This window comes from Lampris incognitus, chromosome 11 (assembly GCF_029633865.1).
Source record: "Lampris incognitus isolate fLamInc1 chromosome 11, fLamInc1.hap2, whole genome shotgun sequence".
In the NCBI taxonomy this organism is placed as follows: Eukaryota; Metazoa; Chordata; class Actinopteri; order Lampriformes; family Lampridae; genus Lampris; species Lampris incognitus.
In genome coordinates this window covers 54,173,593-54,201,307 of record NC_079221.1, presented here as the reverse complement: position 1 = coordinate 54,201,307, position 27,715 = coordinate 54,173,593, and the positions used below count along the sequence as shown (strand labels likewise).

The window sequence follows — 27,715 nt, the reverse complement described above, 5'->3', positions numbered from 1 at the left end:
ATTAATATTAGTGTAATTGTTTTTATTATTATTATTATTGCTGTTATTATTATTATTATTATTATTGTAATTGTTATTATTATTAGTATTAGTTTTGCTGTTATTATTATTATTGTAATTGTTAATATTATTATTATTAATATTAGTATTTCTGTTATTATTATTATTATTGTAATTGTTATTATTATTAGTATTAGTAATGATATTGCTGTTATTATAATTGTTATTATTATTGTAATTGTTATTATTATTATTAGTAGTAGTAGTATTGCTGTTGTTATTATTATTATTATGAGAAAAAGCGATGCTTGTAAGACCAACGTTGACAAGTTCTTTTTTTTTTCGATTTGACCTCTTGCAATATGGCTTTATTGATGAGTAGCTATACTTCATCTTCGTCTTATTATTATGGACTGTGGGAGGAAACCGGAGCCTCCAGAGGAAACCCACAGAGACAGGGGGAGAACATGCAAATTCCACACAGAGGACGACCCGGGACGACCCACCACGGTTGGACTACCCCGGGGCTCGAACCCAGGACCTTCTTGCTGTGAGGGGACCGTGCTAACCACTGCGCCACGTGCCACCTATTATTGTTATTGATATTGTTATGATTGGTATTATTGTTGTTGTTGTTGTTGTTGTTGCCATATAAACCGACTTACGGCAAGTTGCAGATTTTTTCTCAGATTTTGCAGTAATGACCAAACAGTAGCAGGATAAGCGGTTTGGATGATGGATGGGTGGATGGATGATGGATGGATGGGTGGATGGACGATGGATGGGTGGATGTATGTATGTATGGATGGATGGATGGATGGATGGATGGATGGATGGGTGGGTGGATGGAAGTAGCTTTGGAATATAAGTCGCAGGAACAGTCAGATGAGTAACAAAAACCTAAAAACAGACAGTAACATTATGGTTCCTGTAATACACATTAATGTGGATGGGTGGAGTGGGTGGAGAAGAGTGTCAGGAGTGATGTGTGACAGCAGGGTACCAGCAAGAGTTAAAGGGAAGGTTTACAAGATGGTAGTGAGACCAGCTATGTTGTATGGTTTGGAGACAGTGGTACTGAAGCAAAGACAGGAGGTGGAGCTGGAGGTGGCAGAGGTGAAGATGAAAAGATCTTCATTGGGAGTGATGAAGAAGGACAGGATTAGGAACGAGTATATTAGAGGGACCGCTCAGGTTGGACAGTTTGGAGACAAAGCAAGAGAGACAAGATTGGGATGGTTTGGACATGTGTGGAGGAGAGATGCTGGGTATATTGGCAGAAGGATGCTGAATATGGAGGTGCCAGGGAAGAGGAGAAGAGGAAGGCCAAAGAGGAGGTTTATGGAGGTGGTGAGGGAGGACATGCAGGTGGCTGGTGTGACAGAGGAAGATGTAGAAGACAGGAAGAGGTGGAAACAGATGATCCGCTGTGGCGCCCCCTAACGGGAGCAGACGAAAATAGTAGTTGCAGTAGTAGCAGTAGTAGTGGTAGTAGTAGTAGTAGTGGTAGTAGTGGTAGTGGTAGTAGTAGTAGTGGTAGTAGCAGTAACAGTAGTAATAGTAGTGGTGGTAGTAGCAGTAGCAGTAGTAGTAGTAGTGGTAGTAGTGGTAGTGGTAGTAGTGGTAGTGGTAGTAGCAGTAACAGTAGTAATAGTAGTGGTGGTAGTAGCAGTAGCAGTAGTAGTAGTAGTGGTAGTACCAGTAGCAGTAGTAGCAGTAGTAGTAGTAATAGTGGCAGTAGTAGTGGTAGTGGTAGTAGTAGTGGTAGTAGTGGTAGTAGCAGTAACAGTAGTAGTGGTAGTGGTAGTGTGTAAGGGGTTGAAAATAGCCTCAATGAAAAGTTTATCTTAAAAACTATACCCCCCCCTATTTTTTAGATTTAGATCTAACTTAGATACGTGATTGCAATGCAGTAAGGGTGTTTCTCCACCAAGCCAGTAGAGGGCGCTGTAGTGCTTCTGTGGATCCCCGGAGTCAAGCTACTCCCAGCTTCCTAAGCAGCTCAGAATAAACTGGTTGGAGCTGGAGTGAACATGGACTCATGCGTTTCTCTTCTGTGATCCACAGTTTATCTACCCAGCTCACCTCACCGGTCCACAGTACCCACTGTCTGTGGATCCTTGCTACCACCCAGATTCCACTAGGTCTAGGCCAGTAACAGTAGTAGTAGTGATAGTAGCAGTAGTAGTAGTAGCAGTAGAAGTAGTAGTAGTAGTAGTGGTAGTAGCAGTAGTAGCAGCAGTAGTAGTAGTAGTAGCAGTAGTAGTAGTGGTAGTAGCAGTAGTAGCAGTAGCAGTAGTAGTAGTAGCAGTAGTAGTAGTAGTGGTAGTAGTAGTAGTAGTAGTGGTAGTGGTAGTAGTAGTAGCAGTAGTAGTAGTAGCAGTAGCAGTAGTAGTAGTAGTAGTGGTAGTAGCAGTAGTAGCAGTAGTAGTAGTGGTAGTAGCAGTAGCAGTAGTAGTAGTAGCAGTACTAGTAGTGGTAGCAGTAGTATCAGTAGTAGCAGTAGTAGCAGTAGTAGCAGTAGTAGTAGTAGTAGTGGTAGTAGCAGTAGTAGTGATAGTAGTAGCAGTAGCAGTAGTAGCAGTAGCAGTAGTAGCAGTAGTAGCAGTAGTAGCAGTAGCAGTAGCAGTAGTAGCAGTAGTAGCAGTAGCAGTGGTAGTGGTAGTGGTAGTGGTAGTGGTAGTGGTAGTAGTAATACACATGAATGTGTGTCCTACTGTCTGAGTGGTCCGGGTGCAGGCTGCTGACTGTCTATATCAGTCTCTTGTCCACAGTTACAGCAGTGGGTTTTACTGTCATTGCATTACTCAGCCATGTTGCAGCACATTGTTAATACACACACATTTCCAGTTAAAAGGGTTAACACATGTCCTGGGACTTTCATACTTCTACCAAGGAGAATACCATTTCCTGCTCAGGTGAACCTTCAGAGTGAAATATCACCAATAGTCTACCAGATGACATCACAGCAGGTGGATTATTTCAATAGTGGCGGTTATTTCATAAGAGGACTGAAACTCAATATGATGGCCAGCTGGCGGGGAATATTAGTGTGTAATGTACATACTCAGCACTTCCTGGTTTTGACTGCTGTCAGATTATATAGAGATACCTTAGAAGAGACATGTTCCTTTGTCACAGGACAGATGAGCAGGAGCAAGAGCACAGCAAGATGATAAACTGGTTTATTACTGGATCACCATAAGACCATCTGAAATAAGAGCTCCTGAGCTCGGTGGACTGCCTGCGGCCACCATGGGCCACCAAGCAGGTGTAGAGGTCTCCTTCATCCCAGCTGGCTTTGCTGAGGGTCAGGATGCTGCTGCGGCTGTACCCAGTGCTGCTCCACACCTCTTGTCCCGTCAGGACGCCCGCCGTCACCTCCCTCCCATCCTTCTGCCAAGTCACCAGCGCTCCTTTTGGGGAGTAGCTGCTCAGCAGACAGGACAGCGTGGCCGAGCCCTTGGACAACTCCTCAGAAGAGGGGGGGAGCAGGGAGAGGGTGGGTTTGACTGAGACCCCCGCTGTAAAGAGAGACACAACTGAATACACCGACTTGCTGAACTATGTGTTACTGAGAGCACTGCAGCACCACCACTACTCACCAGGACCATGTTAATGCTACTGTGCTGTGTGAATAAGCACATGCAGCATCAGTGTGTCATGTTGTAGTCTTTGTTTCCATGTGTTTATGTGTGCAGTGTGTTTTCATAATCTATTTGTACAGTAGTCTATGTGTGTTTCCTTTAATCTGCCGTCTCTACTGTACCTGCAGGACCACAGTTGAAAATGAGTGATGCTGCTAAACTGCCACATTTACACAAATGTGTATCAATGTGCCCCGTCTGTGTGTAACTAAAGGCAACAAACTAAACTAATACTCACAATTTACATGACTTTTTACAGCCTTAACAGTAAATAAAGGATGAAATAAACAATATGCCATAGGCTGTAAATCACCAGTTAAATATTCTGCAAGTTTACAATAAAATTAGTTTTAAAAGCAGTTTTCAGGTGTGCGTATATGAATGTGTGTGGCACATAAAGTGAATATGAATGAGCTCATTTCTCAGACTGCCAGTGATTTAGCAGATTATAAATGTGTAAGTTAAACACGGCTTTACATGGGACTGTACACTGTGTGCAGCCTCTATTCAACATGTTCAGTGTGAGTAAAGCTCATTTAACCACCGTTGTACCTGCAGCCGATTTACACTGCTGCGGTGCAATCCTCATGCAACAATTTCTGCAGCTTTTACTGATACAAGACACCTTAAATATACACAGGTTAGAGACCAAACGTCGAATAAATAGCTCAGTTTTGAAGATTGTGATTTCAGTTTGTCTTGTAAGATTTCCAAACTGACAGCATTGTTCAGGCTTTAACCAATGGTCGACTAAAGCTGTAATGTCAAGTTATGTGGCGATGCTACGGCATACTGATGTTGTTAGAATAACATGGACTACTTTACAATATTCAGCCACTGCCTTTCCACCCTGGAGTCCTGTTAAATGTCACGACTGACTCCAAATGAATCATTAAACAAATCAAAATCTAGTTTTGTTTTCCCAAACCAACACTCGACATACGTAGCAACACGTTGTGAGAAGCAGCTAATGTAGAAAATGACTACGGACACACAAATGTACAAGAGAAATCACTTACATGAGACGATGACCTCAGTGCCGCCACCAAAAGTGCTCCACAGTGATAGAGCCTGGTTAAGACGCCGTACAAAAACCTCCTTTCCACTTGACACACCTCGATGGCTGCTGCTCAACACGCTCACGTGCTGCAGCTCAGCCTTATTAGTGTATATGGCAGGAAGTTTTAGCTTTTAACCCCTCTGTTTTTACTCCAGCTCCACCACTTAGCCATTTCCTTATCAGAAACTGGATGACAACCAGCCTACTTATAATCCCACTGTACATCACAAGTATCCAGGCAAAATACCAAACTCATGATATCCACATTCTATTTTAACTATCCTGTCTATCAAAAGTTATATTCTAAATGATATTTTAACTATCCTGTCTATCAAAAGTCATATTCTAAATGATATTTTAACTATCCTGTCTATCAAAAGTTATATTCTAAATGATATTTTAACTATCCTGTCAATCAAAAGTTATATTCTAAATTAACTATCCTGTCTATCAAAAGTTATATTCTAAATTATATTTCAACTATCCTGTCTATCAAAAGTTATATTTTAAATGATATTTTAAGTATCCTGTCTATCAAAAGTTATATTCTAGATGATATTTTAACTATCCTGTCTATCAAAAGTTATATTCTAGATGATATTTTAACTATCCTGTCTATCAAAAGTTATATTCTAAATGATATTTTAACTATCCTGTCTATCAAAAGTTATATTCTAAATTATATTTTAACTATCCTGTCTATCAAAAGCCATATTCTAAATTATATTTCAACTATCCTGTCTATCAAAAGTTATATTTTAAATTACATTTTAAGTATCGTGTCTATCAAAAGTTATATTCTAAATTATATTTTAACTATCCTGTCCATCAAAAGTTATATTCTAAATTATATTTTGACTATCCTGTCAATCAAAAGTTATATTCTAAATTAACTATCCTGTCTATCAAAAGTTATATTCTAAATTATATTTTAACTATCCTGTCTATTAAAAGTTATATTCTAAATGTTATTTTAACTATCCTGTCTGTTAAGTTATATTTTAAATGATATTTTAACTATCCTGTCTATCAAAAGTTATATTTTAAATTATATTTTAACTATCCTGTCTATCAAAAGTTATATTTTAAATGATATTTTAACTATCCTGTCTATCAAAAGTTATATTCTAAATTAACTATCCTGTCTATCAAAAGTTATATTCTAAATGATATTTTAACTATCCTGTCTATCAAAAGTTATATTCTAAATGATATTTTAACTATCCTGTCTATCAAAAGTTATATTTTAAATTATATTTTAAGTATCCTGTCTATCAAAAGTTATATTCTAAATGATATTTTAACTATCCTGTCTATCAAAAGTTATATTTTAAATGATATTTTAAGTATCCTGTCTATCAAAAGTTGTATTCTAAATTCTATGTTAACTATCCTGTCTATCAAAAGTTATATTCTAAATTATATTTTAACTATCCTGTCTATCAAAAGTTATATTCTAAATTAACTATCCTGTCTATCAAAAGTTATATTCTAAATTATATTTTAACTATCCTGTCTATCAAAAGTTATATTCTAAATGATATTTTTACTATCCTGTCTATCAAAAGTTATATTTTAAATGATATTTTAAGTATCCTGTCTATCAAAAGTTATATTCTAAGTTCAATTCTAACTATCCTGTTTATCAACAGTTATATTCTAAATTAACTATCCTGTCTATCAAAATTTATATTCTAAATTATATTTTAACTATCCTGTCTATCAGAAGTTATATTCAAATTGATATTTTAACTATCCTGTCTATCAAAAGTTATATTTTAAATTATATTTTAAGTATCCTGTCTATCAAAAGTTATATTCTAAATTATATTTTAACTATCCTGTCTATCAACAGTTATATTCTAAATTAACTATCCTGTCTATCAAAATTTTCATTCTAAATTAAGTATCCTGTCTATAAAAAGTTATATTCTAAATGATATTTTAACTAGTTAAAATGTAATTTTGCACATCAACAATTCAAATCTTGACATCAAATTAAATCCTAACTACTGAGGATTACAACTTTCCCCCATTCATTTCAGTGAGAACTGGAATTTAAATTAGTGGGATATTAAGTAGTTTAAGTGCCAATCGTTGAAATAATTTTTTTTTTGCAATATCAACATTTGGAACATAATTGTTGATATCAAAAACGAAATGTCTGACTTCAACAACTGAACCTCTTATATAAACAACTGGTGTTTCAACTACTTAAAAGTGAATTATAACTACTTAAAATTCAATTTCTGATATGAAAATTGGATATTTTAACAAGTAAAAAAATGAATTGGTGATGATAATAAAGGACATTAAAAGCTGGAACAGCTTGCCATATTGTCCACCATGGACATCCTGTGGCCAAAATGTTGATCCAGTCCCCACAGGGATTTCTGTTTTCTTGGCCATTCAGACTTTTTATTTTTCCTTTGTCCGACTGCATGGTCCTCTGTAGTGTGCCCCCTGTAGGCAATAGATGTCCTGTGTGAATCCCTACACATCAACTGTTAATGCTGTGTAGAGTTCCCTGTGTTTTAACTGTGTCCTTTCAAGATGCATCTGTCATAAATGTCTGAAATGCCAAAGATGAAGATCAAAAAAGGTCCATAAATTGACACCACGTATGGATGAAAAGGAACGGGTTCATATGGTGCTACTGACATGTCACCTGAGAACAGGACCTGTTCAAGTCTTGTTGGGGTCCTAAGCAGAATTTGATTTGCCCTCCTGGTGTCCAAGCAGCACTTTGTTAATCGTAGGACTTCACAGTCTAAGAGGCAGTTTAGTTGTCTTATACCTTAGGTGGTCCTGCCTACATGGCAGATGTTTGTACAGCCTTCTATCACTGTGTGGTTGCTCAGCCATGAACACAGATATCACTCTGACAGTAGGAAATCCCTGCGTCCTCAGCCTGGACTGCTATGACAGTCATGGTGAAGTAACTCCCAGATCCGCCGGCGCTGAAACGAGAGGGACTTCCTGCCAGGAGAGTGGTCCCTGTGCCAGTCAAGGCTTTGGGGACTGTTCCTGGTTGTTGGTAGTACCAGGCTTGACATTGTTGGGTACGTTGAAGGTATATGGTGGGTTAGCCTACTTGTATATTTGTAGCTCATCTCCTGAATCAGTGGAGACACATTTCAGGCAGTCTGGTTAATGTGACAAGTCACTGTTTCATCTAGAAATGTCTTCTGATGGGTCCTGTTCAGCTGTTACAGACACCTTGTCTTTCATCAGAGGAAGGTCTTTGTGCAGGTCTTCATCACTGTGTGAGTGGTGAGACTTCATGTTGCTGACAGTAGTAAACTCCTGTGTCCTCTGTCTGGATGTTACTGATGGTGATTCTGAAATCATAACCGTTGCCACTGCTGCTGTAACCACCTGAAATAAAACCCCAATAGAAATTAATAATGAATGTGGGAGCTTCTCCTGGTTGCTGATGATACCAGGCTAAGTCATTACCAATGGCTCCACTGGCTGATGGAGGCAGGACCTCCTGTCTGGACTGAGACAGACTCTGGGGTCTGGGTCAGTAAAGTGTCTCCTTTACACCCTGAAACAAAACACATGGAGCTTTTACTATTATCTTATTCATAAATCATATCAGTCATGTTTATTATGTCACATGGGAGGACAGTGAAATAAAGACATAAAATAAACAACTCATGTGCTGTGCAGCATTGTTGAACGACAACAACAAAGTGGATGCAAAGGACAGCTAACTTAGTTGTCTCAGTAGGGTACCAAATGGGACAGCTATGCCACCAGCTGAATAAAGAAGCCCATAGCAGTATAGTAATAAGAAATAAAACACAATCAATAGTGATACTATGGCAGGATGAGGAAAAACACAGCAGACGAAGGCGAGTTTGATGTTTATTCCTCAACTCCAAAAACCAACTGCAGCAGGAACAACCCTGCACCAGCAAGCCCGGGAACATAAACCACGCCGCCAGCTCACAGCCCTGCTGGGTGAGAGGCATAGTCCCTAGTGTCCGCCGCACAGCCCCCCCCCCCCCGAACACCCAGAAGGGACTCCTGGAAAGAAAATGAGTGTCTCACTGGAGGCTTAAGCAGCCTGCCATAACGGCTGCGCCGTCCCTCAGCTGAAACAGTAGGTGAAACACAGTCCAAAGCCGGCTGAGCAGCAGAATGCTGAACCCGTGAAGACACTGCCGGGGTCCTGGAAGGAGGACGACCCCGACGGGGAACCTGGGCCTGAAACACAACTTCGCCTGCCACCCTGTGCGCCGGTTTAAGCCTATCAAGCGTGACACACTCCCTACGCCCACCCATATCCAGCACAAAACCCTGAGGACCCGTCTCAAGAACCCGAAATGGGCCATCGTATGGGGGTTGGAGGGGCGAGCGGTGAGCATCATGCCGGACAAAAACAAAATGAGCCGACATGAGCTCCGCAGGCACGAATGACCGCGGAAAACAGTGGTGAACGGGGCCTGGAACCCGAGTGCTGTTGGACAAAAAAGGATAAACGGCCGGACGGGGTCGAGGAGCGGAACTCCCAGGCAAAAATTCCCCACGGACGCGGAGCGGCTGACCGAGCACCAGCTCAGCGGGCGAAGCGTCGAGGTCCTCCTTAGGAGCCGAACGCAACCCGAGCATAACCCAAGGTAAACGATCCACCCAGTTACCATCCGAGAGCGCAGCGCACAGAGCTGCCTTGAGCGACTGGTGAAAACGTTCACACAAGCCGTTAGCCTGAGGGTGGCACGCGGTAGTGCGGTGTACCTGCACAACCAGGGATCGCGCAAGTGCCGAAAAGAGCTCTGACACGAACTGGGGGCCCCTGTCTGAGGTGATATCTGACGGAGTGCCGAAACGGGCGACCCAGGAGGAAAGAAAAGCGCGTGCAACATCCGAGGATGTTGTGGAGGACAGAGGGACAACCTCTGGCCACCTGGTGGTCTGATCTACCATTGTGAGCAGGTGCGTAAAACCTGTGAAGAAGGTAGAGGGCCCACCAGGTCCACATGCACGTGGTCGAAACGTCTGGCCGGGATCGGAAATGGTTCGAGGGGCGATTTAGTGTGCTGGTGGACCTTAGCGCGCTGGCACGCTACACATGCAGCTGCCCACCCCTTGATGTCCTTGCGGAGGCCAGGTCAAACGAACTTGGAACCGACCAACTTCACCGACGCCCGAACTCCAGGGTGCGAGAGGGAGTGAATCGAATCGAAAACTCGACGGCGCCAGGCCACTGGAACAACGGGGCGGGGACGGCCGGTGGAGACATTGCAGAGGAGGGGAGGACTGCCTTCCTACATCACAGCGTCCTCTAGCTTGAGACCGGTAAGCGTTGACCTAAGGGCAAGGACGTCCGGGTCGCTGGGCTGGTCGGCAGCCATAGCGGAGAAATCCACACCGAGGTGCACAGGACACACAAGCACACGCGACAAACAATCAGCAACAGGGTTGGACTTCCCGGCCACATGCTGAATGTCCGTTGTGAACTCGGAGATGGCCGCTAGGTGGCGCTGCTGACGAGCTGGGGCGAGAGTTGGGGCGGCGTGGCCGAAGTGGATTCACACTCCTCTTCTGCTCCAAACATGTTCAATTCGGGGTCACCAATGTGGCAGGATGGGGAAAAACACAGCGGACAAAGGCGAGTGTGATGTTTATTCCTCAACTCCAAAAACCAACTGCAGCAGGAACAACCCTGCACCAGCAAGCCCAGGAACGTAAACCACGCCCCCAGCTAACAGTCCTGCTGGGTGAGAGGCATAGCCCCTAGTGTTCGCCACAATACTAATATTACTCATGACAGGAACATTTGTACATTATTATTAGGGGTCCAAGCAGCGAAGCTGCTGGAACCCTATTGTATTTGTTAGGATTATTATTATTTTTCTCCGCTAAAAGTGTGTGAGGCTCAGCAACCATAAGTCCTAGACCAACCAACTTCGGTACGTGGATTCCTATGGCCCCCCCACTACTCATGCACCACAAATCACATATGTCAGGCAGATGGTGGCGCTATAAGAAAGGGTCATGCGTAATTCCCACACCATAAGTCAGATCAACACAAAACTGCAAAGACCTATGCATCTGAATGTGCTCTACAACTTTGTTATTGGGACCACATATGTCAGCCATATAGTTTGCCCGCCATTTTGACTTGTATTAGTTTGGGCGCGGTTTCTCAGCTAAATGTGTCTGAGGCTCAGCAACCATAAGTCCTAGACCAACCAAATTTGGTAGGTGGATTCATACGGTCCCCCCTACACTGGCACTACAAATCACCCATGTCAGCCAGATGGTGGCGCTTTAACAAAGGGTCATGCTTAAAAGGCCATAACTCCCACAGCACAAGTCAGATCAACACAAAACGTAATCGACCCATGTATCTCAATGTGCTCAACAACTTTACTATTGGGACCACCTATGTCAGTCATATAGTTTGCCCGCTAATTTGGTGTGGAAGCGCTGCAGCTCTACATACCACACGTCAGGACACCTGGGTATAATGACATACTTTTACTTTTTACGGCAGTCGGCTAGGACGCAGGAAATCAGACACCGTCTGGTCCAGTTTTGGAAACTCTGGCACATGTTTCTGAAGCAATGGAAGTGTTACGACATTTTTAAAAATTACGGTAATCGTCTAGGACACAGGCGACCCAAGTAATCCGACATCTCAAAAACCGCTTTATCAAAAAATCAGAAATTTGGTATACTTATACTTGGACCCATTTGGCTACGTTGCCTAAAGTGCTGATTGGCTGGATTACCAAAATGGCTGCCAAACAGCCAATCAAAATTCAGCAGCTAATATCTGCTAGTGTGAACGGCCAATCTTCATGAAACTTGATAGGCTTATTATTTGTGGCACATAGAGGCCATGTACCAAATATGAAACAGATCGGACACATGGCGAATGCAATACTGCTTAGACCCCATTAATCGCCGCTTGCGGCTATATTTATTATTATTATTAATATTATTGTTATTACTATTATTATTACTATTATTATTATTACTATGTTTATTATTGTTTATTGTCATTATTATTGTTATATTATTGTCATTATTATTATTGTGATTTTTATTATTATATTATTATAATTGTTATTGTTGTTGTTATTATTGTTATTATCATTGTTGTTATAGAGCTTACCGTATGTCCCAGCTGGCAGATCAGTCACTGTGAAACAGAGGGAGGTTTTTGTACGGCTCTCTATCACCATGTGAACACAGCCTGACTATTGATACTGTGGAGACTCTGACAGTAGTAAACTGCTGTATACTCAGCTTGGTCTCCACCGATGGTCAGGGTGAAGTCAGTCCCAGACCCACTGCCACTAAACCTCGATGGAGTTCCAACATCTTGACCCCTTTAGTGAACGAAACACCTCACCATATCCAAAACTCCATTGATTTCGAGGACAAGGTCCAAGGCGTAAAACTGGAACCGGATGAAACCATGGTATCCTACGACGTGACCCCGTTATTCACCTGCATCCCAACCATGGAGGATTTGGAAACTGTGAGGCAACGTTTGCTACGTGAGAACACCCTCCACAATAGGACCAACCTCAGCCCAGACCAGATTTGCCAACTACTGGACCTTTGCCTGAACACTACATATTTCCAATTCAGGGGCCAGTTTTACAGACAGAAACACGGCTGTGCAATGGGCTCACCGGTATCTCCCATTGTGGCCAACTTATATACGGAAGAGGTAGAACACAGGGCACTGAACTTCTTCAGAGGAACACCTCCGAGCCACTGGTTCAGATATGTGGACGACACATGGGTCAAAATCCAAACATAAGAGGTGTAAGCGTTTACCAAACACATCAACTCAGTGGACAAGAACATCAAGTTCACAAGGGAAGACGTAAAGTACAACAGTTTGCCCTTCTTGGACTGTGACGTCCACATTGGGGAAGACAGGAGCCTCCACATTGGGGTTTACAGGAAACCTACACACACAGAACAATATCTACTTTTCGACTCACACCACCCTCTGGAACACAAACTGAGCGTCATCAGAACTCTGCAACACAGAGCTGATAATGTGCCCAGCAGCACTCAGGCCCAACGGGAAGAACACAAACACCTGAGGGAAGCTTTAAAAACCTGCGGCTACCCCAGTTGGACCTTTGTGAAAACATAACACGTTCCAGAAAGACCATGTTTCTGGGGTTTCCGAGAAACTCAGGAGAATGTTTAACAAACACCGCATCCCAGTATACTTCAAACCCAGCAACCCACTCCGACAAAGACTGGTTCATCCCAAAGACCGTGTACCACACACCCGGAAAAGCAATCTGGTGTATGCTGTACAATGCAATGAGGATTGCACTGACCTATACATAGGAGAAACCAAACAACCACTACAAAAACGGATGGCCCAACACAGAAGGCCAAAATCCCCAAGACAAGACTCAGCAGTCTATCTACACCCAAAGGAGAAGACACACTCCTTTGAGGACAGCAACGTACACATTTTGGACAGGGAAGATAGATGGTTTGAAAGAGGGGTGAAGGAAGCCATCTATGCGAAACTGGAAAAACCATCCCTCAACAGAGGAGGAGGTCTGCCACACCACCTACCTCCCACTTACAATGCCGTCCTTTCATTTCTACCCAGGAGGCTCAAGAAGCCTAGCCTCCAAGAACAACAGTCGCTCACTAACGGCTCCAAACGACTCATGACCACTGAATGGAGCACTAACGAAGTCAAAACTAACACCTCCAACGACCGTCGCTGCTTAACATCGGATCACAAAGAGCCATTGACATCAATAGCTCCGATAACGACTCCAAAGAGGATAAATATCTGAGTTTCATCACCAGCCAGTCAGACTAGCTTGGTCTAGTCAGAAAGGCACGAACTGATGAAGCCTCTTGGATGAGAGGCGAAACGTCTTCACGGATATGTACCAAATCCAGCTGCACTCGATTCAATTCCTTTGGACAACCATGACCTGGATGAATGAGAACCTTCACAGACTTCCTGTAGTGTGGTATTCTAACACAGGTAGAAGGTTTTGTCTGCAGCATTGTGAGGATGTGTTGGGGACGTTGTTGAGGTAGCAGATTGTATAATTTTATTTTATGAAACATTACCACAATGTCTCAAAATAAAGGAATAACATTCTCATTGCAACATTCATAAAATGTTTGAGGATGTTATTGAGGCTGAGATGATGGAACATTTCCTATAACATGTTCCTGCCATGTGATATAATAACAAGGTCTCGGTCAAGGTCACATTTATTTTTAGAGCAACTCAACACCAAGCCAGGTTTGTGCCAAAGTGCTTTACAACCATCAGAATTGAGCAAGTTATCATAAAACATAAGTACATACGTACACACATGCATCATCATCATCATCATCATCATCACCGGCGGTCACTCGAAGCGAGTATGATTGTCCTCTCAATTGGTTTGTCTACTTGTGGGTCTTCAGATGGTTGTAGAGGCAGATCTGCGATCCACATACTTTGGTGCAGTGTGGACAGGGGAAAGTGGTGGTGGTTGGTGGTGGTGGTTGAGTCTTGTTCTCTGTCTCCTTGTGGTGCTGTGGTTTTTTCTCTGCAGCACAGTGGAGCTCCATTTCATGACATGCAGCTACCTCCTGCACGGATTTCTTCCAGGAGCATCTATCCAGTGCAATGTCTTCCCAGGTGCTCGGTGTGATGGTGAATTTCTTCAGACTGGGCTTGATATTGTCCTTGAAACGGTTTTTTTCTTTTGCCTGCCGGGAGCTCACTGACCTTCCTTCAGCTGGGGTACAGGATCTCTTTGGGGACACGTGTGTTGGACATGCGGATGACACGGCCTGTCCATCAGAGTTGGTGCTGCATTATAGTGGTGGTGATGCTAGTCATGTTGGCTTCTTCCAGAACACTGATGTTGGTGCGTCTGTCCTTCCAGCTGATCCTCAGCATCTTTCATAAGGATCTTTGGCGGTATTGTTCCAGGACTCTCAGGTGCCTGCTGTAGGTGGTCCATGACTCTGCTTCATACAGCAGGGTGGGGGGAACCACCCCTCTGTAGACCAGGAGTTTTGTTTGGGCCTTTAGGTCTCGGTCTTCAAAGACTCTTACTGAGTCTGGCATAAGCACCACTGACACAACTCAGGAGATGGTTGACCTCAGACTCGATGTCAGTTTATGTGGAGAGAAGGCTGCCGAAGCAGGAGAAGTGATCAACGTCTTCAATAAACACATACATACGTATCTCTGTTAAAAGAGTTGTGAGTACACATTTTAATGTGAGCACAAAAACATATACTACACTATGCACTTATGTGTTCCGGATGTGCTGGAAAGTCCGAAATTTCAACTTCTTACTGGAAAAATGGGGTCGTATGGTCCTTTAAGTTGAAGTGTGAAACTCAGAGCGTTTCTTTTCAGTCTGTAGGTCACCAAGATGCACTTATTAGAGCTCAGCAAGGCTGTATAGCATAATAGTACACAGTATTATTCACAATGTCTTCTCTTAAATACATATAATTTTGATTTTCAACATTGAATGGTCTCAACTTTATGAAAAATAAAAACTGTGTGTTAAATGGCCAAACACAAGTTTGCAATATAAATTTACAACACAGCTGATACATTTCTTTGGTAATGGGCCAGTTTACATTGCCAAATATTACTGACATAATGCCAGCCATATTAACGTCAGTCTCTTGTGGGTGTCCATATTTGTCCCCTGTTATTTCCAGTCTGGCCACTGGGGGGTGCAGCACTTCTTTTTGTGACCAACCAGCTAGAATTTCTGACGTCAGACATCAAGTGGAACACAACTTAACTGTTTCAACATGGTTTAGAAACAAAAAAGTACCATGATGCAACAGCACGTCTGTCCATGCCCCTGTCTTAGACTTAGACTGACTTAAACTTAGACTGAAATGGATGATCCACAGTGACGACCCCTAACAGGAGCAGCCGAAAGTAGTAGCAGTAGTAGTAGTAGTAGCAGTAGTAGCAGTAGTAGTAGTAGTAGTAGCCGTAGTAGTAGTAGCAGTAGTAGCAGTAGTAGTAGTAGTAGCAGTAGTAGTAGTAGTAGTAGCCGTAGTAGTAGTAGCAGTAGTAGTAGTAGTAATAGTAGTAGTGGTAGTAGTAGTAGTAGACTGTAGCTTCAGTTAGCACCCAGTCTTGTTCTCGCCTGTTTGTTTCTTATTGGTGCACAGATCTTCTCAGACAATACTTGATTTGGGATTAAGTTCATCTCTGGACACAACAATCAGGAATGTTAGACAATAGCAACTGATTTCAGGGAGGTTATTTGTATATGTGGCGCCATCCTGTGCTTTACCTGTGCCCCCGTCCAGAAGGTTACTGGTTGTGTCAGGAAGGGTATCCAGCGTGAATTTTGTCAAATCGTTTTGCTGATTTAAAAAAAATGCAAAAAAAAAATAATGATGATGATGATAATAATAATAAAACATTTTATCTGTGGGCACCTTACAGAACACAGTAAAAAACAAGCAGCACTGTATCAGACAGCAGAGCATCAAAACAAAGCAGGTAGACAATAAGAAGTTAACACAACAGATAAGTATAACATCATCATCTGCACCAAACTCAATGAAGCGTGGATCAGACTGAATATGCCAGTTTGAAAAGGTGCGTTTTGAGATGAGATTTGAAGGTTGAAAGAGAGTCAGTCTTGTGACTGTCTTGTGGGAGAGAGGTCCATAGGCGGGGGGCAGAATGACTGAAGGCTCTAGACCCCATGGTAGTCAAGCGGGCCAAAGGTGCAGTGAGTTAGAGAGCAGAAGAGGATCTGAGAGTGTGGGAGGGCGTGTGGATATGAAGGAGTTCAGAAAGATATGAAGGAGCTAGGTTATTAAGGGACTTAAAGGTGAGGACAAGACCAGACCGGATCTGTCAAGGCCTGGGTTAACAACGGCCTCCATTGATGCTGCGCCCAGTTTCCATCAGTACGATGGAAACTGTAAAATCCACTGTGGTGACCCCTGAGAAACAGGAAACAAGCTGAAAGACAAACAAGAAGATCTGCATATGTAGGGGAGCTTGTATTTGGACATAAATGAAAAACCCTGAGAGAAGTTTTTTTTTTCTTCCAGTTTCATCATGAACTGGATTTGTGTTCCAGTGTGTGAACGGTGTAATCTGAATATCATGAAATCAAAGCTTGACAATTTCACATAACTTCTCAAGGTGTTACGAAGTGTTATAGAGTGTTCTTAATCCAAGATCATTTCTTCTTCATCTAACTTGGCATTAGTCACAGAAGGTGGTGGTGACTACTGTAATAAGTGGCTGTAGCACACACAAGACGGTGTGTCCTCACAGGACATGATATACACATCTGCTACTAACAGCAGTCTCACCAGGAAGCTCATTTGCATAGAGAGGACACTTCTTATTTGAAGGACATGCTTCAGTGCTCATGAAACCTTTATAACTCTGCAAGTCCAAAGCAAAGCCACCAACACTTGTTCATTGTGACAGCAAAGGTAAAAACCATGTGTTGGAGCAGCATTTTCATCCTGACATGTGCTGCCTTTATTCAAGGTAAGACCGGCAGAGATGATTCACTGTCTTCCTTGTTTTCCTCATCTCAACTTTTCCTCTCCTGAAAGAACTTTCTCTGATCTCACCAGTTTGTGTTTCCCCACCTGCACATTGTTTCTACCAAGTCCCTGTTTGTGTTTTACACTGTTGAGTTTCAGTTAAAACAACACCTGAAAAAAGGAATTCTATGTGTTTATGTGATGTAATGAGTAACACATCTGTCCTTTCACAGAGATTTCCAGATGTACATGTGAGACAATGAAGGCCTTCACTTTCAGTCTGTTTGTGTGTTTCTGTTTTTAGGATCAAGCAGTCAGGTCACTGTGACTCAGACTCCTTCAATGAAAGCTGCCAATGTAGGAGAATCAGTCAGTCTGGCATGCAAACTGAGTCCACCTGCTGATACTGATTGTGGTGATGGCACGAGACCCTGTTTCTCCTGGTACCAACAGAAACCTGGCGAAACTCCTAAACGCCTCATTTACCGGGCAAACACTCTTCTGTCAGGAACTCCATCGAGGTTTAGTGGCAGTGGGTCTGGGACTGACTTCACCCTGACCATCAGTGGAGTCCAGGCTGAGGATACAGCAGTTTACTACTGTCAGAGTTACCACGATATCAATAGTCAGTATGTGTTCACACGGTGATAGAGAGCCGTACAAAAACCTCCCTCTGTTTCACAGTGACTGATCTGCCAGCTGGAACATACGGTAAGCTGTATAACAACAACATCACCATTAATAACAATAATGATAATAACAATAATAATAATAATAATAGTAATAATAATAATAATAATAACAAAAATATATTTGTAGTAATATGTTGTTCTTGGTCTTCTTCTAATATATGGTATTAGTTGCATTGTCTGTTTTTCTATTCTATTATTGTTATCGTATTACTGGTTTCATACTAATGAACAAATAAAAAAATATTAAATATTCTTTTCAAATTTGTCAGTTTTGTCAGTGTTTCTCTTTTGTTGTCCTCACATCTGTATACATCCTATGATCACACAAAAAGTACCATTTCAATAAAATGGAAAGTAAATCCTACATGACATGAAAGTGTGAGATTTACTTTGAAACATTACTGAATCCCCCAACCTCTGAAACCAGAGTTTAGCCTCCTCAGAAAATGGACAAAATAAATGTGGTCATCCATTGATAAAAGTCGGTGCTTCACACAATATGTTTAGAAAACTGCTGATTTCAGAGTTTTCAGTCACGTTGCCTTGTTGTTTGAGAGCAATGTAAAGAATTATGATTTTAACCAAATATAACCTGATGCACCAACATGTTTAATGATGTGTTCACCTACATGGTGCAATAATTAAAATCAATTGATCATTAATGGTGTGATTATTACCTTCTTTAAATAAATTAACATAAAACTGCCACAAAAAGTATGTAAGTAAGAATTTGCCACTTGAAATATTTTCGTTGGTTTTGTGTACAAAATAATCTCCTATTGACATATTTACTGGATTTTTTTTCTGTCAAGTTATATATTTATTTAGTGGTAATTATAAAAAGTATAATCAAACTCAAAATTAAAATAATTCCTTGAAAAGTTAGAAATTAGAATAGATTTTGTTAAGTTTTGAAAGCAGAAGTTTTACTTAACAACATTGAGAATTTGCTGCCCAAATATCTTTTCAAAATATCATCGTGACATTTATTTAAAGTTTAATAAAAGCAGTCATATTTTAGAATGACCAAATTTTTCTTTTGGTTTTTATCATTTGTCAATGTTGTGTCCAATTTTAACATTTCTGGTGTTAAAACTATTTGGTTGTATGTGTAGTGAGAAAGAGTCTCAATCCCAAGGGAAATGTTTTTTGGAAGAAACAGAAAACACTGGAAATAATTAACAATAACAATTACAATAATAATAATAACAATAATAATAATAATAATAATAATAATAATAATAATAATAATAACGGGGGTATGGGGTACTGGGACAGTTGCTACAAGCCATCCGGTCCTTGTTTAACCAAAGTGAGAGCTGTGTCTGCATTCTCGGCACAAAGTCAAACACGTTTTCAGTGGGTGTCGGACTCCGCCAAGGTTGTCCCTTGTCTCCGATTCTGTTTGTGATATTCATGGAAAAGATCTCAAGGCGCAGCCAAGGTGAGGAGTGTGTCCGTTTTAGAAACCTCAGAATTGCGTCTCTGCTCTTAGCAGATGATGTGGTTTTGTTGGCTTCATCAGAACGTGACCTCCAGCGAGCACTGGGGTGGTTTGCAGCAGAGTGTGAAATGGCCGGGATGAGAGTCAGCACCTCCAAGTCTGAGGCCATGGTCCTCTACTGGAAAATGGTGGATTGCTCCCTCCGGGTTGTGGATGAGTTGTTGCCTCAAGTGAAGGAGTTCAAGTATCTCGGGGTCTTGTTCACAAGTGAGGGTAGGATGGAGCGGGAGATTGACAGGCGGATTGGTGCAGCATCAGCAGTAATGTGGACGTTGTACCAGACCGTTGTGGTGAAGACGAAGCTGAGCCGGAAGGCAAAGCTCTCAATTTACCAGTCAATCTTCGTTCCAACCCTCACCTATGGTCATGAGCTGAAATGAGTTTCCTCCGTAGGGTGTCTGGGCTCAGCCTTAGAGATAGGGTGAGGAGCTCGGACGTCCGGAGGGAGCTCAGAGTAGAGTCGCTGCTCCTTCGCGTCGAAATGAGCCAGTGGAGGTGGTTCAGGTATCTGATTAGGATGCCTCCTGGGCGCCTTCCTTTGGAGGTTTACTGGGTACGGCCAACTGGGAGGAGATCCCGGGGTAGACCCAGAACTCGCTGGAGGGACTTCATGTCCAATCTGGCCTGGGAACGCCTTGGAAACCCCAGGAGGAGCTCGAGGATGTTGCTGGGGAGAGAGACGTCTGGAGTGCCCTACTCAGCTTGCTGCCATTGCGGAGATGCGGCTTATGATGAATGACGGAATGAATGAATGAATAATAATAATAATGATGATGATGATAATTATAATAATAATAATAATAATAATAATAAATTGAGGTTGTGCCCAAACATTATGAACAGAGCGGATCATAAAACAGAAGTTGCCATGAGAAAGGGAAAGTCCAGTTAAACATTTACTTGGCCACGGTAAAGCAAAAGCTTATTTTCAGCGTCAGTGTGAAGACAACAGTTCTTTATCAGTAGCAGCTAAACAAAGGCAGGTCTGCATGGAGGAGACTCTGTGCATCAGTCCCACTCAGTGGTTTATAAGGACAGACTCAACTCTTGTCACTCAGTGACACCCATCACACCTACATGTATCTCATCTGCATGTGTAGCACTGTAGATGTTGACAGTTGACTAGGACCAGTTCTAGGTTCCTAGGAGCAGTTTATAACTAGCATCAAATGATTGCAGACCACAGACCAGGGATAAAGGTTGAACTACCGGCTTGTTTTTACGTATATAAAGAATTGTAAACATAAACAGAGAAACATACACAATTACACAATAACACTGTGAGAATGGATAAATTCCTTGAAACCTCTTGTTTTATGATTTAACCCTTATTAAACCACTATTTTGAGTTTCAGAAATTTTAGATAGATATTTTAGTTCTAATTTAAAATCCTTTTAATTCTAATTTGAAGTTATCTCTTGTTTGAGTTGACAAATTATATTAATTTGTTTTATGTTATATTTTGTTCCCTTAGGCCTTTAAGTTTCAGTTCTAATTTCCATTAACCTAAGTTACTTAACCAGTAAATCAGAATGCCAAAAGTAACACACAATTGCATTACCCCATGAACAGTATGAATGAGTAATAAACTCAGCCGATACAGCAATTAACAATACAATATCAGATCAACAATCAAAATCAATAATCAATGTAGGCTATAATCCGTCCTCTTTGGAAAGTCCGTTGTTGGTCCACTGAGTCCAACTGCGTTTTGCAGTAACAAACTGGAAATGTCAGTCCTACCACAATCCAGGTGCTCGAATCTGTAGGCTGCTGTCCTGAGAATGAGCTGTCTGAAGCCGCAGACAGACCACGTGGATCCAGCAGGGCCCCTATAGGTGGCTCGCCATCGTGGGGGATGAAACACCAAGCGCGATCTTCCCAATCCAAGAAAAACCCCTGGCCTGCATTTTAACAGGCACATCACACATGCAAAGACATTAGTTTACATATCTCTCAATAAAATAATCAAAAGAAAACAACAGAAGTACCGACTGACATTGTAATGTCCGTAGACGCCTTGTCTTACTGACATAAGAATAATTCAAGTATGAGCCGACTTCGTAGGTTCTTAACTGTGTAGCTTTTACTAGCGTCCGTTCAACATACAACCTTCATAACATCCGCGTCTAACTTCCTGTATACGTCACATGCACTGCACGTACACCCGTGAGTAGGTCAAGTTAAACACGTGACAGGACCTTCAAAATAATAACATCTTTCATTCATTACATCTCCCCCTCTAAGATGATTTTCTAACCTGTATATCACCCCCCTTTTCACAAAAAAAAATAAAAAATCCCCCACAGTACACAAGTCCATACGCCTACCAAATCCAGCCGGATTGCTGGCTTGCTCACCCTGCCAGAGCGAGTAACATATGGTGTGGAAGTTGGCATTTCTGCTGCTCGGGACTCATCCGTGTTTCCATTCTCCCCTGGAGTGACATGGTCAGGATCCCTGCTGTCAAAGGTGAGTGTTTTGGGTGTGGCCAACAGGTGGCGCCTGTTCCTTCTGTAATGTTCACCTTGAGCTGTCTCCACTATGTAGGATCTGGGAGTGGAGCTCTGACTGTGAACAACTGCTGGCATTGTCCATGTTTTCTGTCCATCAGGTTTGGTGAGTACTGCGTCACCCGAGTTCAGTGGGCGCAGTGTCCGCACGCCGTTCCTGCGGTCGTAGTAGAAAGCCTGCCTCGATTTGGCTGCGGCGTCAGCGGTTTTGATCAGTTCCTCTTTAGGCCAGGCCGGTTTCAGGTTATGCTGCAATGTGGGTAAGGTGGTTCTGATTCTCCTACCCATGAGCAATTCCGCTGGACTGGCTCCAGTGGAAGAAGAGGGTGTAGCTCTGTATGTCAACAGGGCGAGGAGAGGGTCTTCCTGTCTTAATATGCTTTCGGCTATCTGAACAGCCCTCTCTGCCTGTCCATTACTCTGGGGGTAGTGTGGGCATGAAGTCACATGGATGAAATCATAATCCTCACCGAACCTCCTCATCTCTTCTGAAACTAGCTGTGGCCCATTATCGCTAACTACAATTTCAGGGATACCAAAACGTGCAAATGTAGCCTTCAGCCTAGCTACAACCTGACTGCTAGTAGTTGTTGGTAGATTTAGGATCTCCAAAAACCTGGAATAACAGTCAGACACTATCAAGTAGTTTTGCTTTTTGTACTCACACAGGTCTATGCCAACTTTCTGCCATGGTCTGGATGGGAGCTCACTTGACATTAAAGGCTCTTTTCTCTGTGTGTTCTTGTGTTCTCTGCAGAATTGACATTGCTGTATCTTTGTTGTAATGTGCTCTGTCATTTTGGGCCACCACACTGACTGGCTAGCTCTCTCTCTGCACTTAACTATCCCCTGGTGCCCGTCGTGTATTCTCTCTAAGATCACCTTCCTCATCTCTGTGGGAATGACGATACGACTGCCTCTGATGACGAAACCATCTACCTCAGATAACTCCCCTCTCACCTGATAAAAGTCTCTGACTGTCTCCGGCACTTTATCGACATACTCAGGCCAGCCGTGTCTGATGAAGCCAACACTGTCTGGAGCTGCAGATCCCCATCCGTGCTCTGTTTTATCTCCTGCATCCTTTGAGGTGTGGCAGGCACCTGGCACACGATGGCATCAATGTGCGCTGCAACATCATCATGAGAAGCACCATCTCCGTAGCACTGCTCTGGGCCTCTGGAGAGTGCGTCAGCCACAGCTAACGTTTTGCCTGGTGCGTATTCAGCCACTGCATTGAAACGCATCAGCCTCATTAACAGTCTCTGGCACCTAACGGGCACATTATCCGAGTCTTTGCTGTTCAGGAGAGGCACTAGTGGTTTATGATCGGTGACAAGTCTGAAATTGTCAAGCCCAAACAAGTACTTCTCGAACCTTTCACATGCCCAGACGCTGGCTAAGCACTCTTTCTCAATCTGTGCGTACCTTGTCTCTGCGTCACTCAGCCGTCGGGAGCAGTAGGCCACGGGCTTCCAGTGTTCCCCGTGCTGCTGGAGCAGAACGCCCCCCAGCCCGTAGCTGCTGGCATCTGCTGACACCACCGTAGCCTTAGTGACGTCATAAAAGGTGAGTATCGGGGCGGTGGCGAGTGCTGCTTTAAGGTCTTGGAATGCTGTGTTCTGTGCAGGTCCCCACAGCCACTCTGTCATCGCTTTAAGCAGTCCATAAAGCGGCTGACCTACCGTGGACAGCTCTGGGACGTATTTTGCCAAATAGTTCACCATCCCGAGGAACCTCTTGAGTTCCGTCACGTTCTGGGGCTGAGCAAAGTTCTCTATTCCGGCCACTTTGTCCGGTTCAGGTCTGATGCCTGCCTCGTCGATGACGTGACCAAGGAAGCGGACTTGTTTCTGTTTGAACTTGCATTTCGCTTGGTTCAGTTTGAGACCTGCTGTTTCAATGACCCCCAGCGCCTCTGCTAGGCGCCGGTCATGGATTTCCTCAGTCTCTCCATGTATAAGGATGTCATCCATGTACACCTCTGTGCCCTCTAGCCCGGTCAGAGTTTCCGCCATCTTTCTCTGGAAAATCTCTGGAGCACTCGTTATACCAAATGGAAGGCGGCAGAAAGCATACCTCCCAAATGGGGTGATGAAAGTGGTGAGCCCCCTGCTGTCTTCATGCGAGGGGATCTGGTAAAACCCACTTGCTGCATCCAACGTTGTGAAGAACTTTGACCCTGCAAGCCTTGGCATTATTTCCTCCATAGTGGGCAGCACGTATTTCTCACGTTTCACCGCTCGATTCAGCCTCCTGAGGTCAGCGCAGCAGCGAACCTCTTTCTTGTTCGGTTTAAGCAACCGGCACCATAGCGGCGCACCATTCTGTGGGCTGAGTCACTTTTTCAATAATGCCCTCATTTTCCATGCGCTGCAGTTCTTTCTTAACCAGTGGTACAAGTCGCAGCGGTATCCGTCTGGCTGTATGCACCGCGTATGGCTGGGCATCCTCCACCAGAGCTATTTTCACTGGGTCTGTTTTCAGCAGTCCACTTGAACCGAAAACTCCACTGACTTCATCCATCCGCTTCACTAGACCCATCTCCACTGCCTCTGGACGACTCAGCAGACAGCTGCCTCTCCCCTTGATCACATACACTGGAAAGGAGTATTGTTTCTCCTTGTATTTGGTTGTGGCCTGAAACTGTCCTATGCAGCTGATGTTTCCACCTGGGCTTATGAAGCATGTGTCAGGAGGTCCCAGTTTTATGTTTGGCTTCAGCTTTTTAAATGTCCCTTGGTTGATAACAGTAGCGTCAGCCTCCGTGTCGATTTTAAAGGTTATTGGTACATCACTTATTGTTAAACTAACAGTCCAATCTTCCTGACTGCTCTCTTTGCCAACTTCTCCCAGAAAGTACAGCTGTTTAACCTCTTCAGTGACTTCTCTCACCGCTTTAGAGTGACATACACGCTCCCAATGTCCCTTTTTATGACACTTGTTGCACTTCCTGTTCATTGCAGGACACTTCCGCTCATCGGTGTGCTGCGTCTTGCCGCACCTCCCGCATTCATCTACTTTGTTGGTTGCAGGACTGCCGCCACCATGACGCTGTCCGCCCTTTTTCTTTTGGCGTCCGTCCCGCCGCCGGACAACATTGACGTTAGCCAGCTGGGCCTCTGGTTGGTTAGCTTGGAGGCTGAGCTGCTTTGTTATTGCCTCCGCCTGGCGCACTTGTTCAATGACTTTCACCAGAGTAAGGTCCGCTGTGAGCTGGAACTGACGGGAGAGTGCCTTATCTTTTATGCCCACTACCAGACGGTCTCTGATATGTTCCTCCCTCTTGTCCCCAAACTCACAGTGTTCAGACAGCTCATACAATGCCCGGATGTACATCTCCGCTGTTTCTCCTGGCTGCTGGCTACGTTGATAGAAGCACGCCCTCTCATGTATGATGTTACGGCGGGGAATAAAGTAGTCGTCGAACTTTTTCAGTACGATATCATAGTCCACTTCATCACCCTCCGCCGCTAAGTCAAACGAGCTGAATATCTTTTCAGCCTCGCCTCCCATTGCATAAATCAGCGAACTCACTTGAATCTCCCCGTCGTCTTTATCCAGCTTTGTCGCGAGCCTGAAGCGCCAAAACCGCTGTTTCCACTCCGGCCATTCAACGGGGCAGTCAAACTGGAATTCACTCGGCGGATTAAACTTCGGCATGACCGCTCGTGTTCAGATACACAGACTATTCTGACACCATGTAATGTCCGTAGACGCCTTGTCTTACTGACATAAGAATAATTCAAGAACGAGCCGACTTCGTAGGTTCTTAACTGTGTAGCTTTTACTAGCGTTCATCCAACATACAACCTTCATAACATGCGCGTCTAACTTCCTGTATACGTCACACGCACTGCACGTACACCCGTGAGTAGGTCAAGTTAAACACGTGACAGGACCTTCAAAATGATAACCATCTTTTATTTATTACAGGTCTTGTAACCTTTTTCTGTGCAATTGATCTAAAACTCTTTCTAATGCAAATATTTGTAATTTTAGGAGCATTCAGGGAGCGGCAGGTCTGTATCTTTTTCTCTTTTTCTTTTTTTTACAAAGTTATTCTACTACTACTACTTTCGGCTGCTCCCGGTAGGGGTCGCCATAGGGGATCATCCGTTCCCATGTTTTCCTGTCTTCTGCGTCTTCCTGTCACACCAGCCACCTGCATGGTTATTAAACTTTGAAAATCCGAAATCACAATGTCTTCTCTTAAATACATATAATTTTGATTTTCAACATTGAATGGTCTCGACTTTATGAAAATAAAAACTGTGTGTTAAATGGCCAAACACACGTTTGAAATATTAATTTACAACACAGCTGATACATTTCTTTGGTAACGGGCCAGTTTACATTGCCAAATATTACTGACATAATGCCAGCCATATTAACGTCAGTCTCTTGTGGGTGTCCATATTTGTCCCCTGTTATTTCCAGTCTGGCCACTGGGAGGTGCAGCACCTCTTTTTGTGACCAACCAGCTGGAATTTCTGACGTCAGACATCAAGTGGAACACAACTTAACTGTTTCAACACAGTTTAGAAACAAAAAAGGTACCATGATGCAACAGCACGTGTGTCCATGCCCCTGTCTTAGACTTAGACTGTCTTAGACTTAGGCTGTCTTAGACTTAGGCTGAAATGGATGATCCGCAGTGACGAGCCCTAACAGGAGCAACCGAAAGTAGTAGTAGTAGTAGTAGTAGCAGTAGTAGTAGTAGTAGTAGTAGTAGTAGCAGTAGAAGTAGTAGTAGTAGTAGTAGTAGTGGAAGTAGTAGTAGCACTAGTAATAGACTGTAGCTTCAGTTAGCACCCATTCTTGTTCTCGCCTGTTTTTTTTCTTATTGGTGCACAGATCTTCTCAGACAATACTTGATTTGGGATTAAGTTCATCTCTGGACACAACAATCAGGAATGTTAGACAATAGCAACTGATTTCAGGGAGGTTATTTGTATATGTGGCGCCATCCTGTGCTTTACCTGTGCCCCCGTCCAGAGGGTTATTGGTTGTGTCAGGAAGGGTATCCAGCGTGAGTTTTGTCAAATCGTTTTGCTGATAAAAAATAAATAAATAAATAAATAATGGTGATGATGATGATAATAATAAAACATTATAATCTGTGGGCACCTTACAGAACATAGTAAAAAACAAGCAGCACTGTATCAGACAGCAGAGCCTCCAAACAAAGCAGGTAGACAATAAGAAGTTAACACAACAGATAAGTATAACTGTGGTGTATTGATAAATGTTCTATCATTCACTGTGGATACGGAACTACTTATTGTTCACATGTTGTGGACCGGATGTAACCCCGCCCAGAAAGGATATAGATATTAGGTGCAAAAGCGCCAAATCCCAGAACTGCGCTCTCCAATGCCTTGACAGTCAGTAGGCCATGTGCAGCCGAGAGATATGAATAAAAGCTCCTTTACATAATTTCATCTCCGGGTACTTTGTCCATAAGAACGCAACACTGGCCACGAGGGGGATTCGTTTTTTTTCCACGAAAACGTTTTCTTCTGAGACGGAGGAAAAGGTGTGAGAGAAGAGAGAGCTAACCGGAGCAACTAGCAACGTCAGAAGAATGATGTCCTGAGCGAACGTTATAGCTTCCGTGCCCGCAAGCAACAAAGTGGTGAGTCTCTAGCCGAGTATGTTGCCGCGCTAAAAGGGTGAGCAGCCTCTTGCGCATTTGGCGCGACGTTAGAAGAACAACTGAGAGATCAGCTAGTATATGGTATCAGTAGTAAAGAGCTGAGAACTAAGCTGTTGAGTGCTG

At 43.1% G+C, this 27,715-nt stretch overlaps 1 protein-coding gene across 1 annotated transcript; it reads right to left on the bottom strand.

Moving 5' to 3' along the window:
* Positions 1-3,135: 3,135 nt before the first annotated feature.
* LOC130120424 (immunoglobulin lambda-1 light chain-like) lies at positions 3,136-7,992 on the bottom strand. The gene is made up of 5 exons (XM_056288959.1): positions 7,921-7,992; positions 7,802-7,823; positions 7,577-7,704; positions 4,667-4,718; positions 3,136-3,524 (listed from the first exon to the last, which is right to left on the bottom strand). Exons 1-5 carry the CDS (start codon positions 7,990-7,992, stop codon positions 3,136-3,138), a joined length of 663 nt encoding a protein of 220 aa, XP_056144934.1.
* Positions 7,993-27,715: the final 19,723 nt, after the last annotated feature.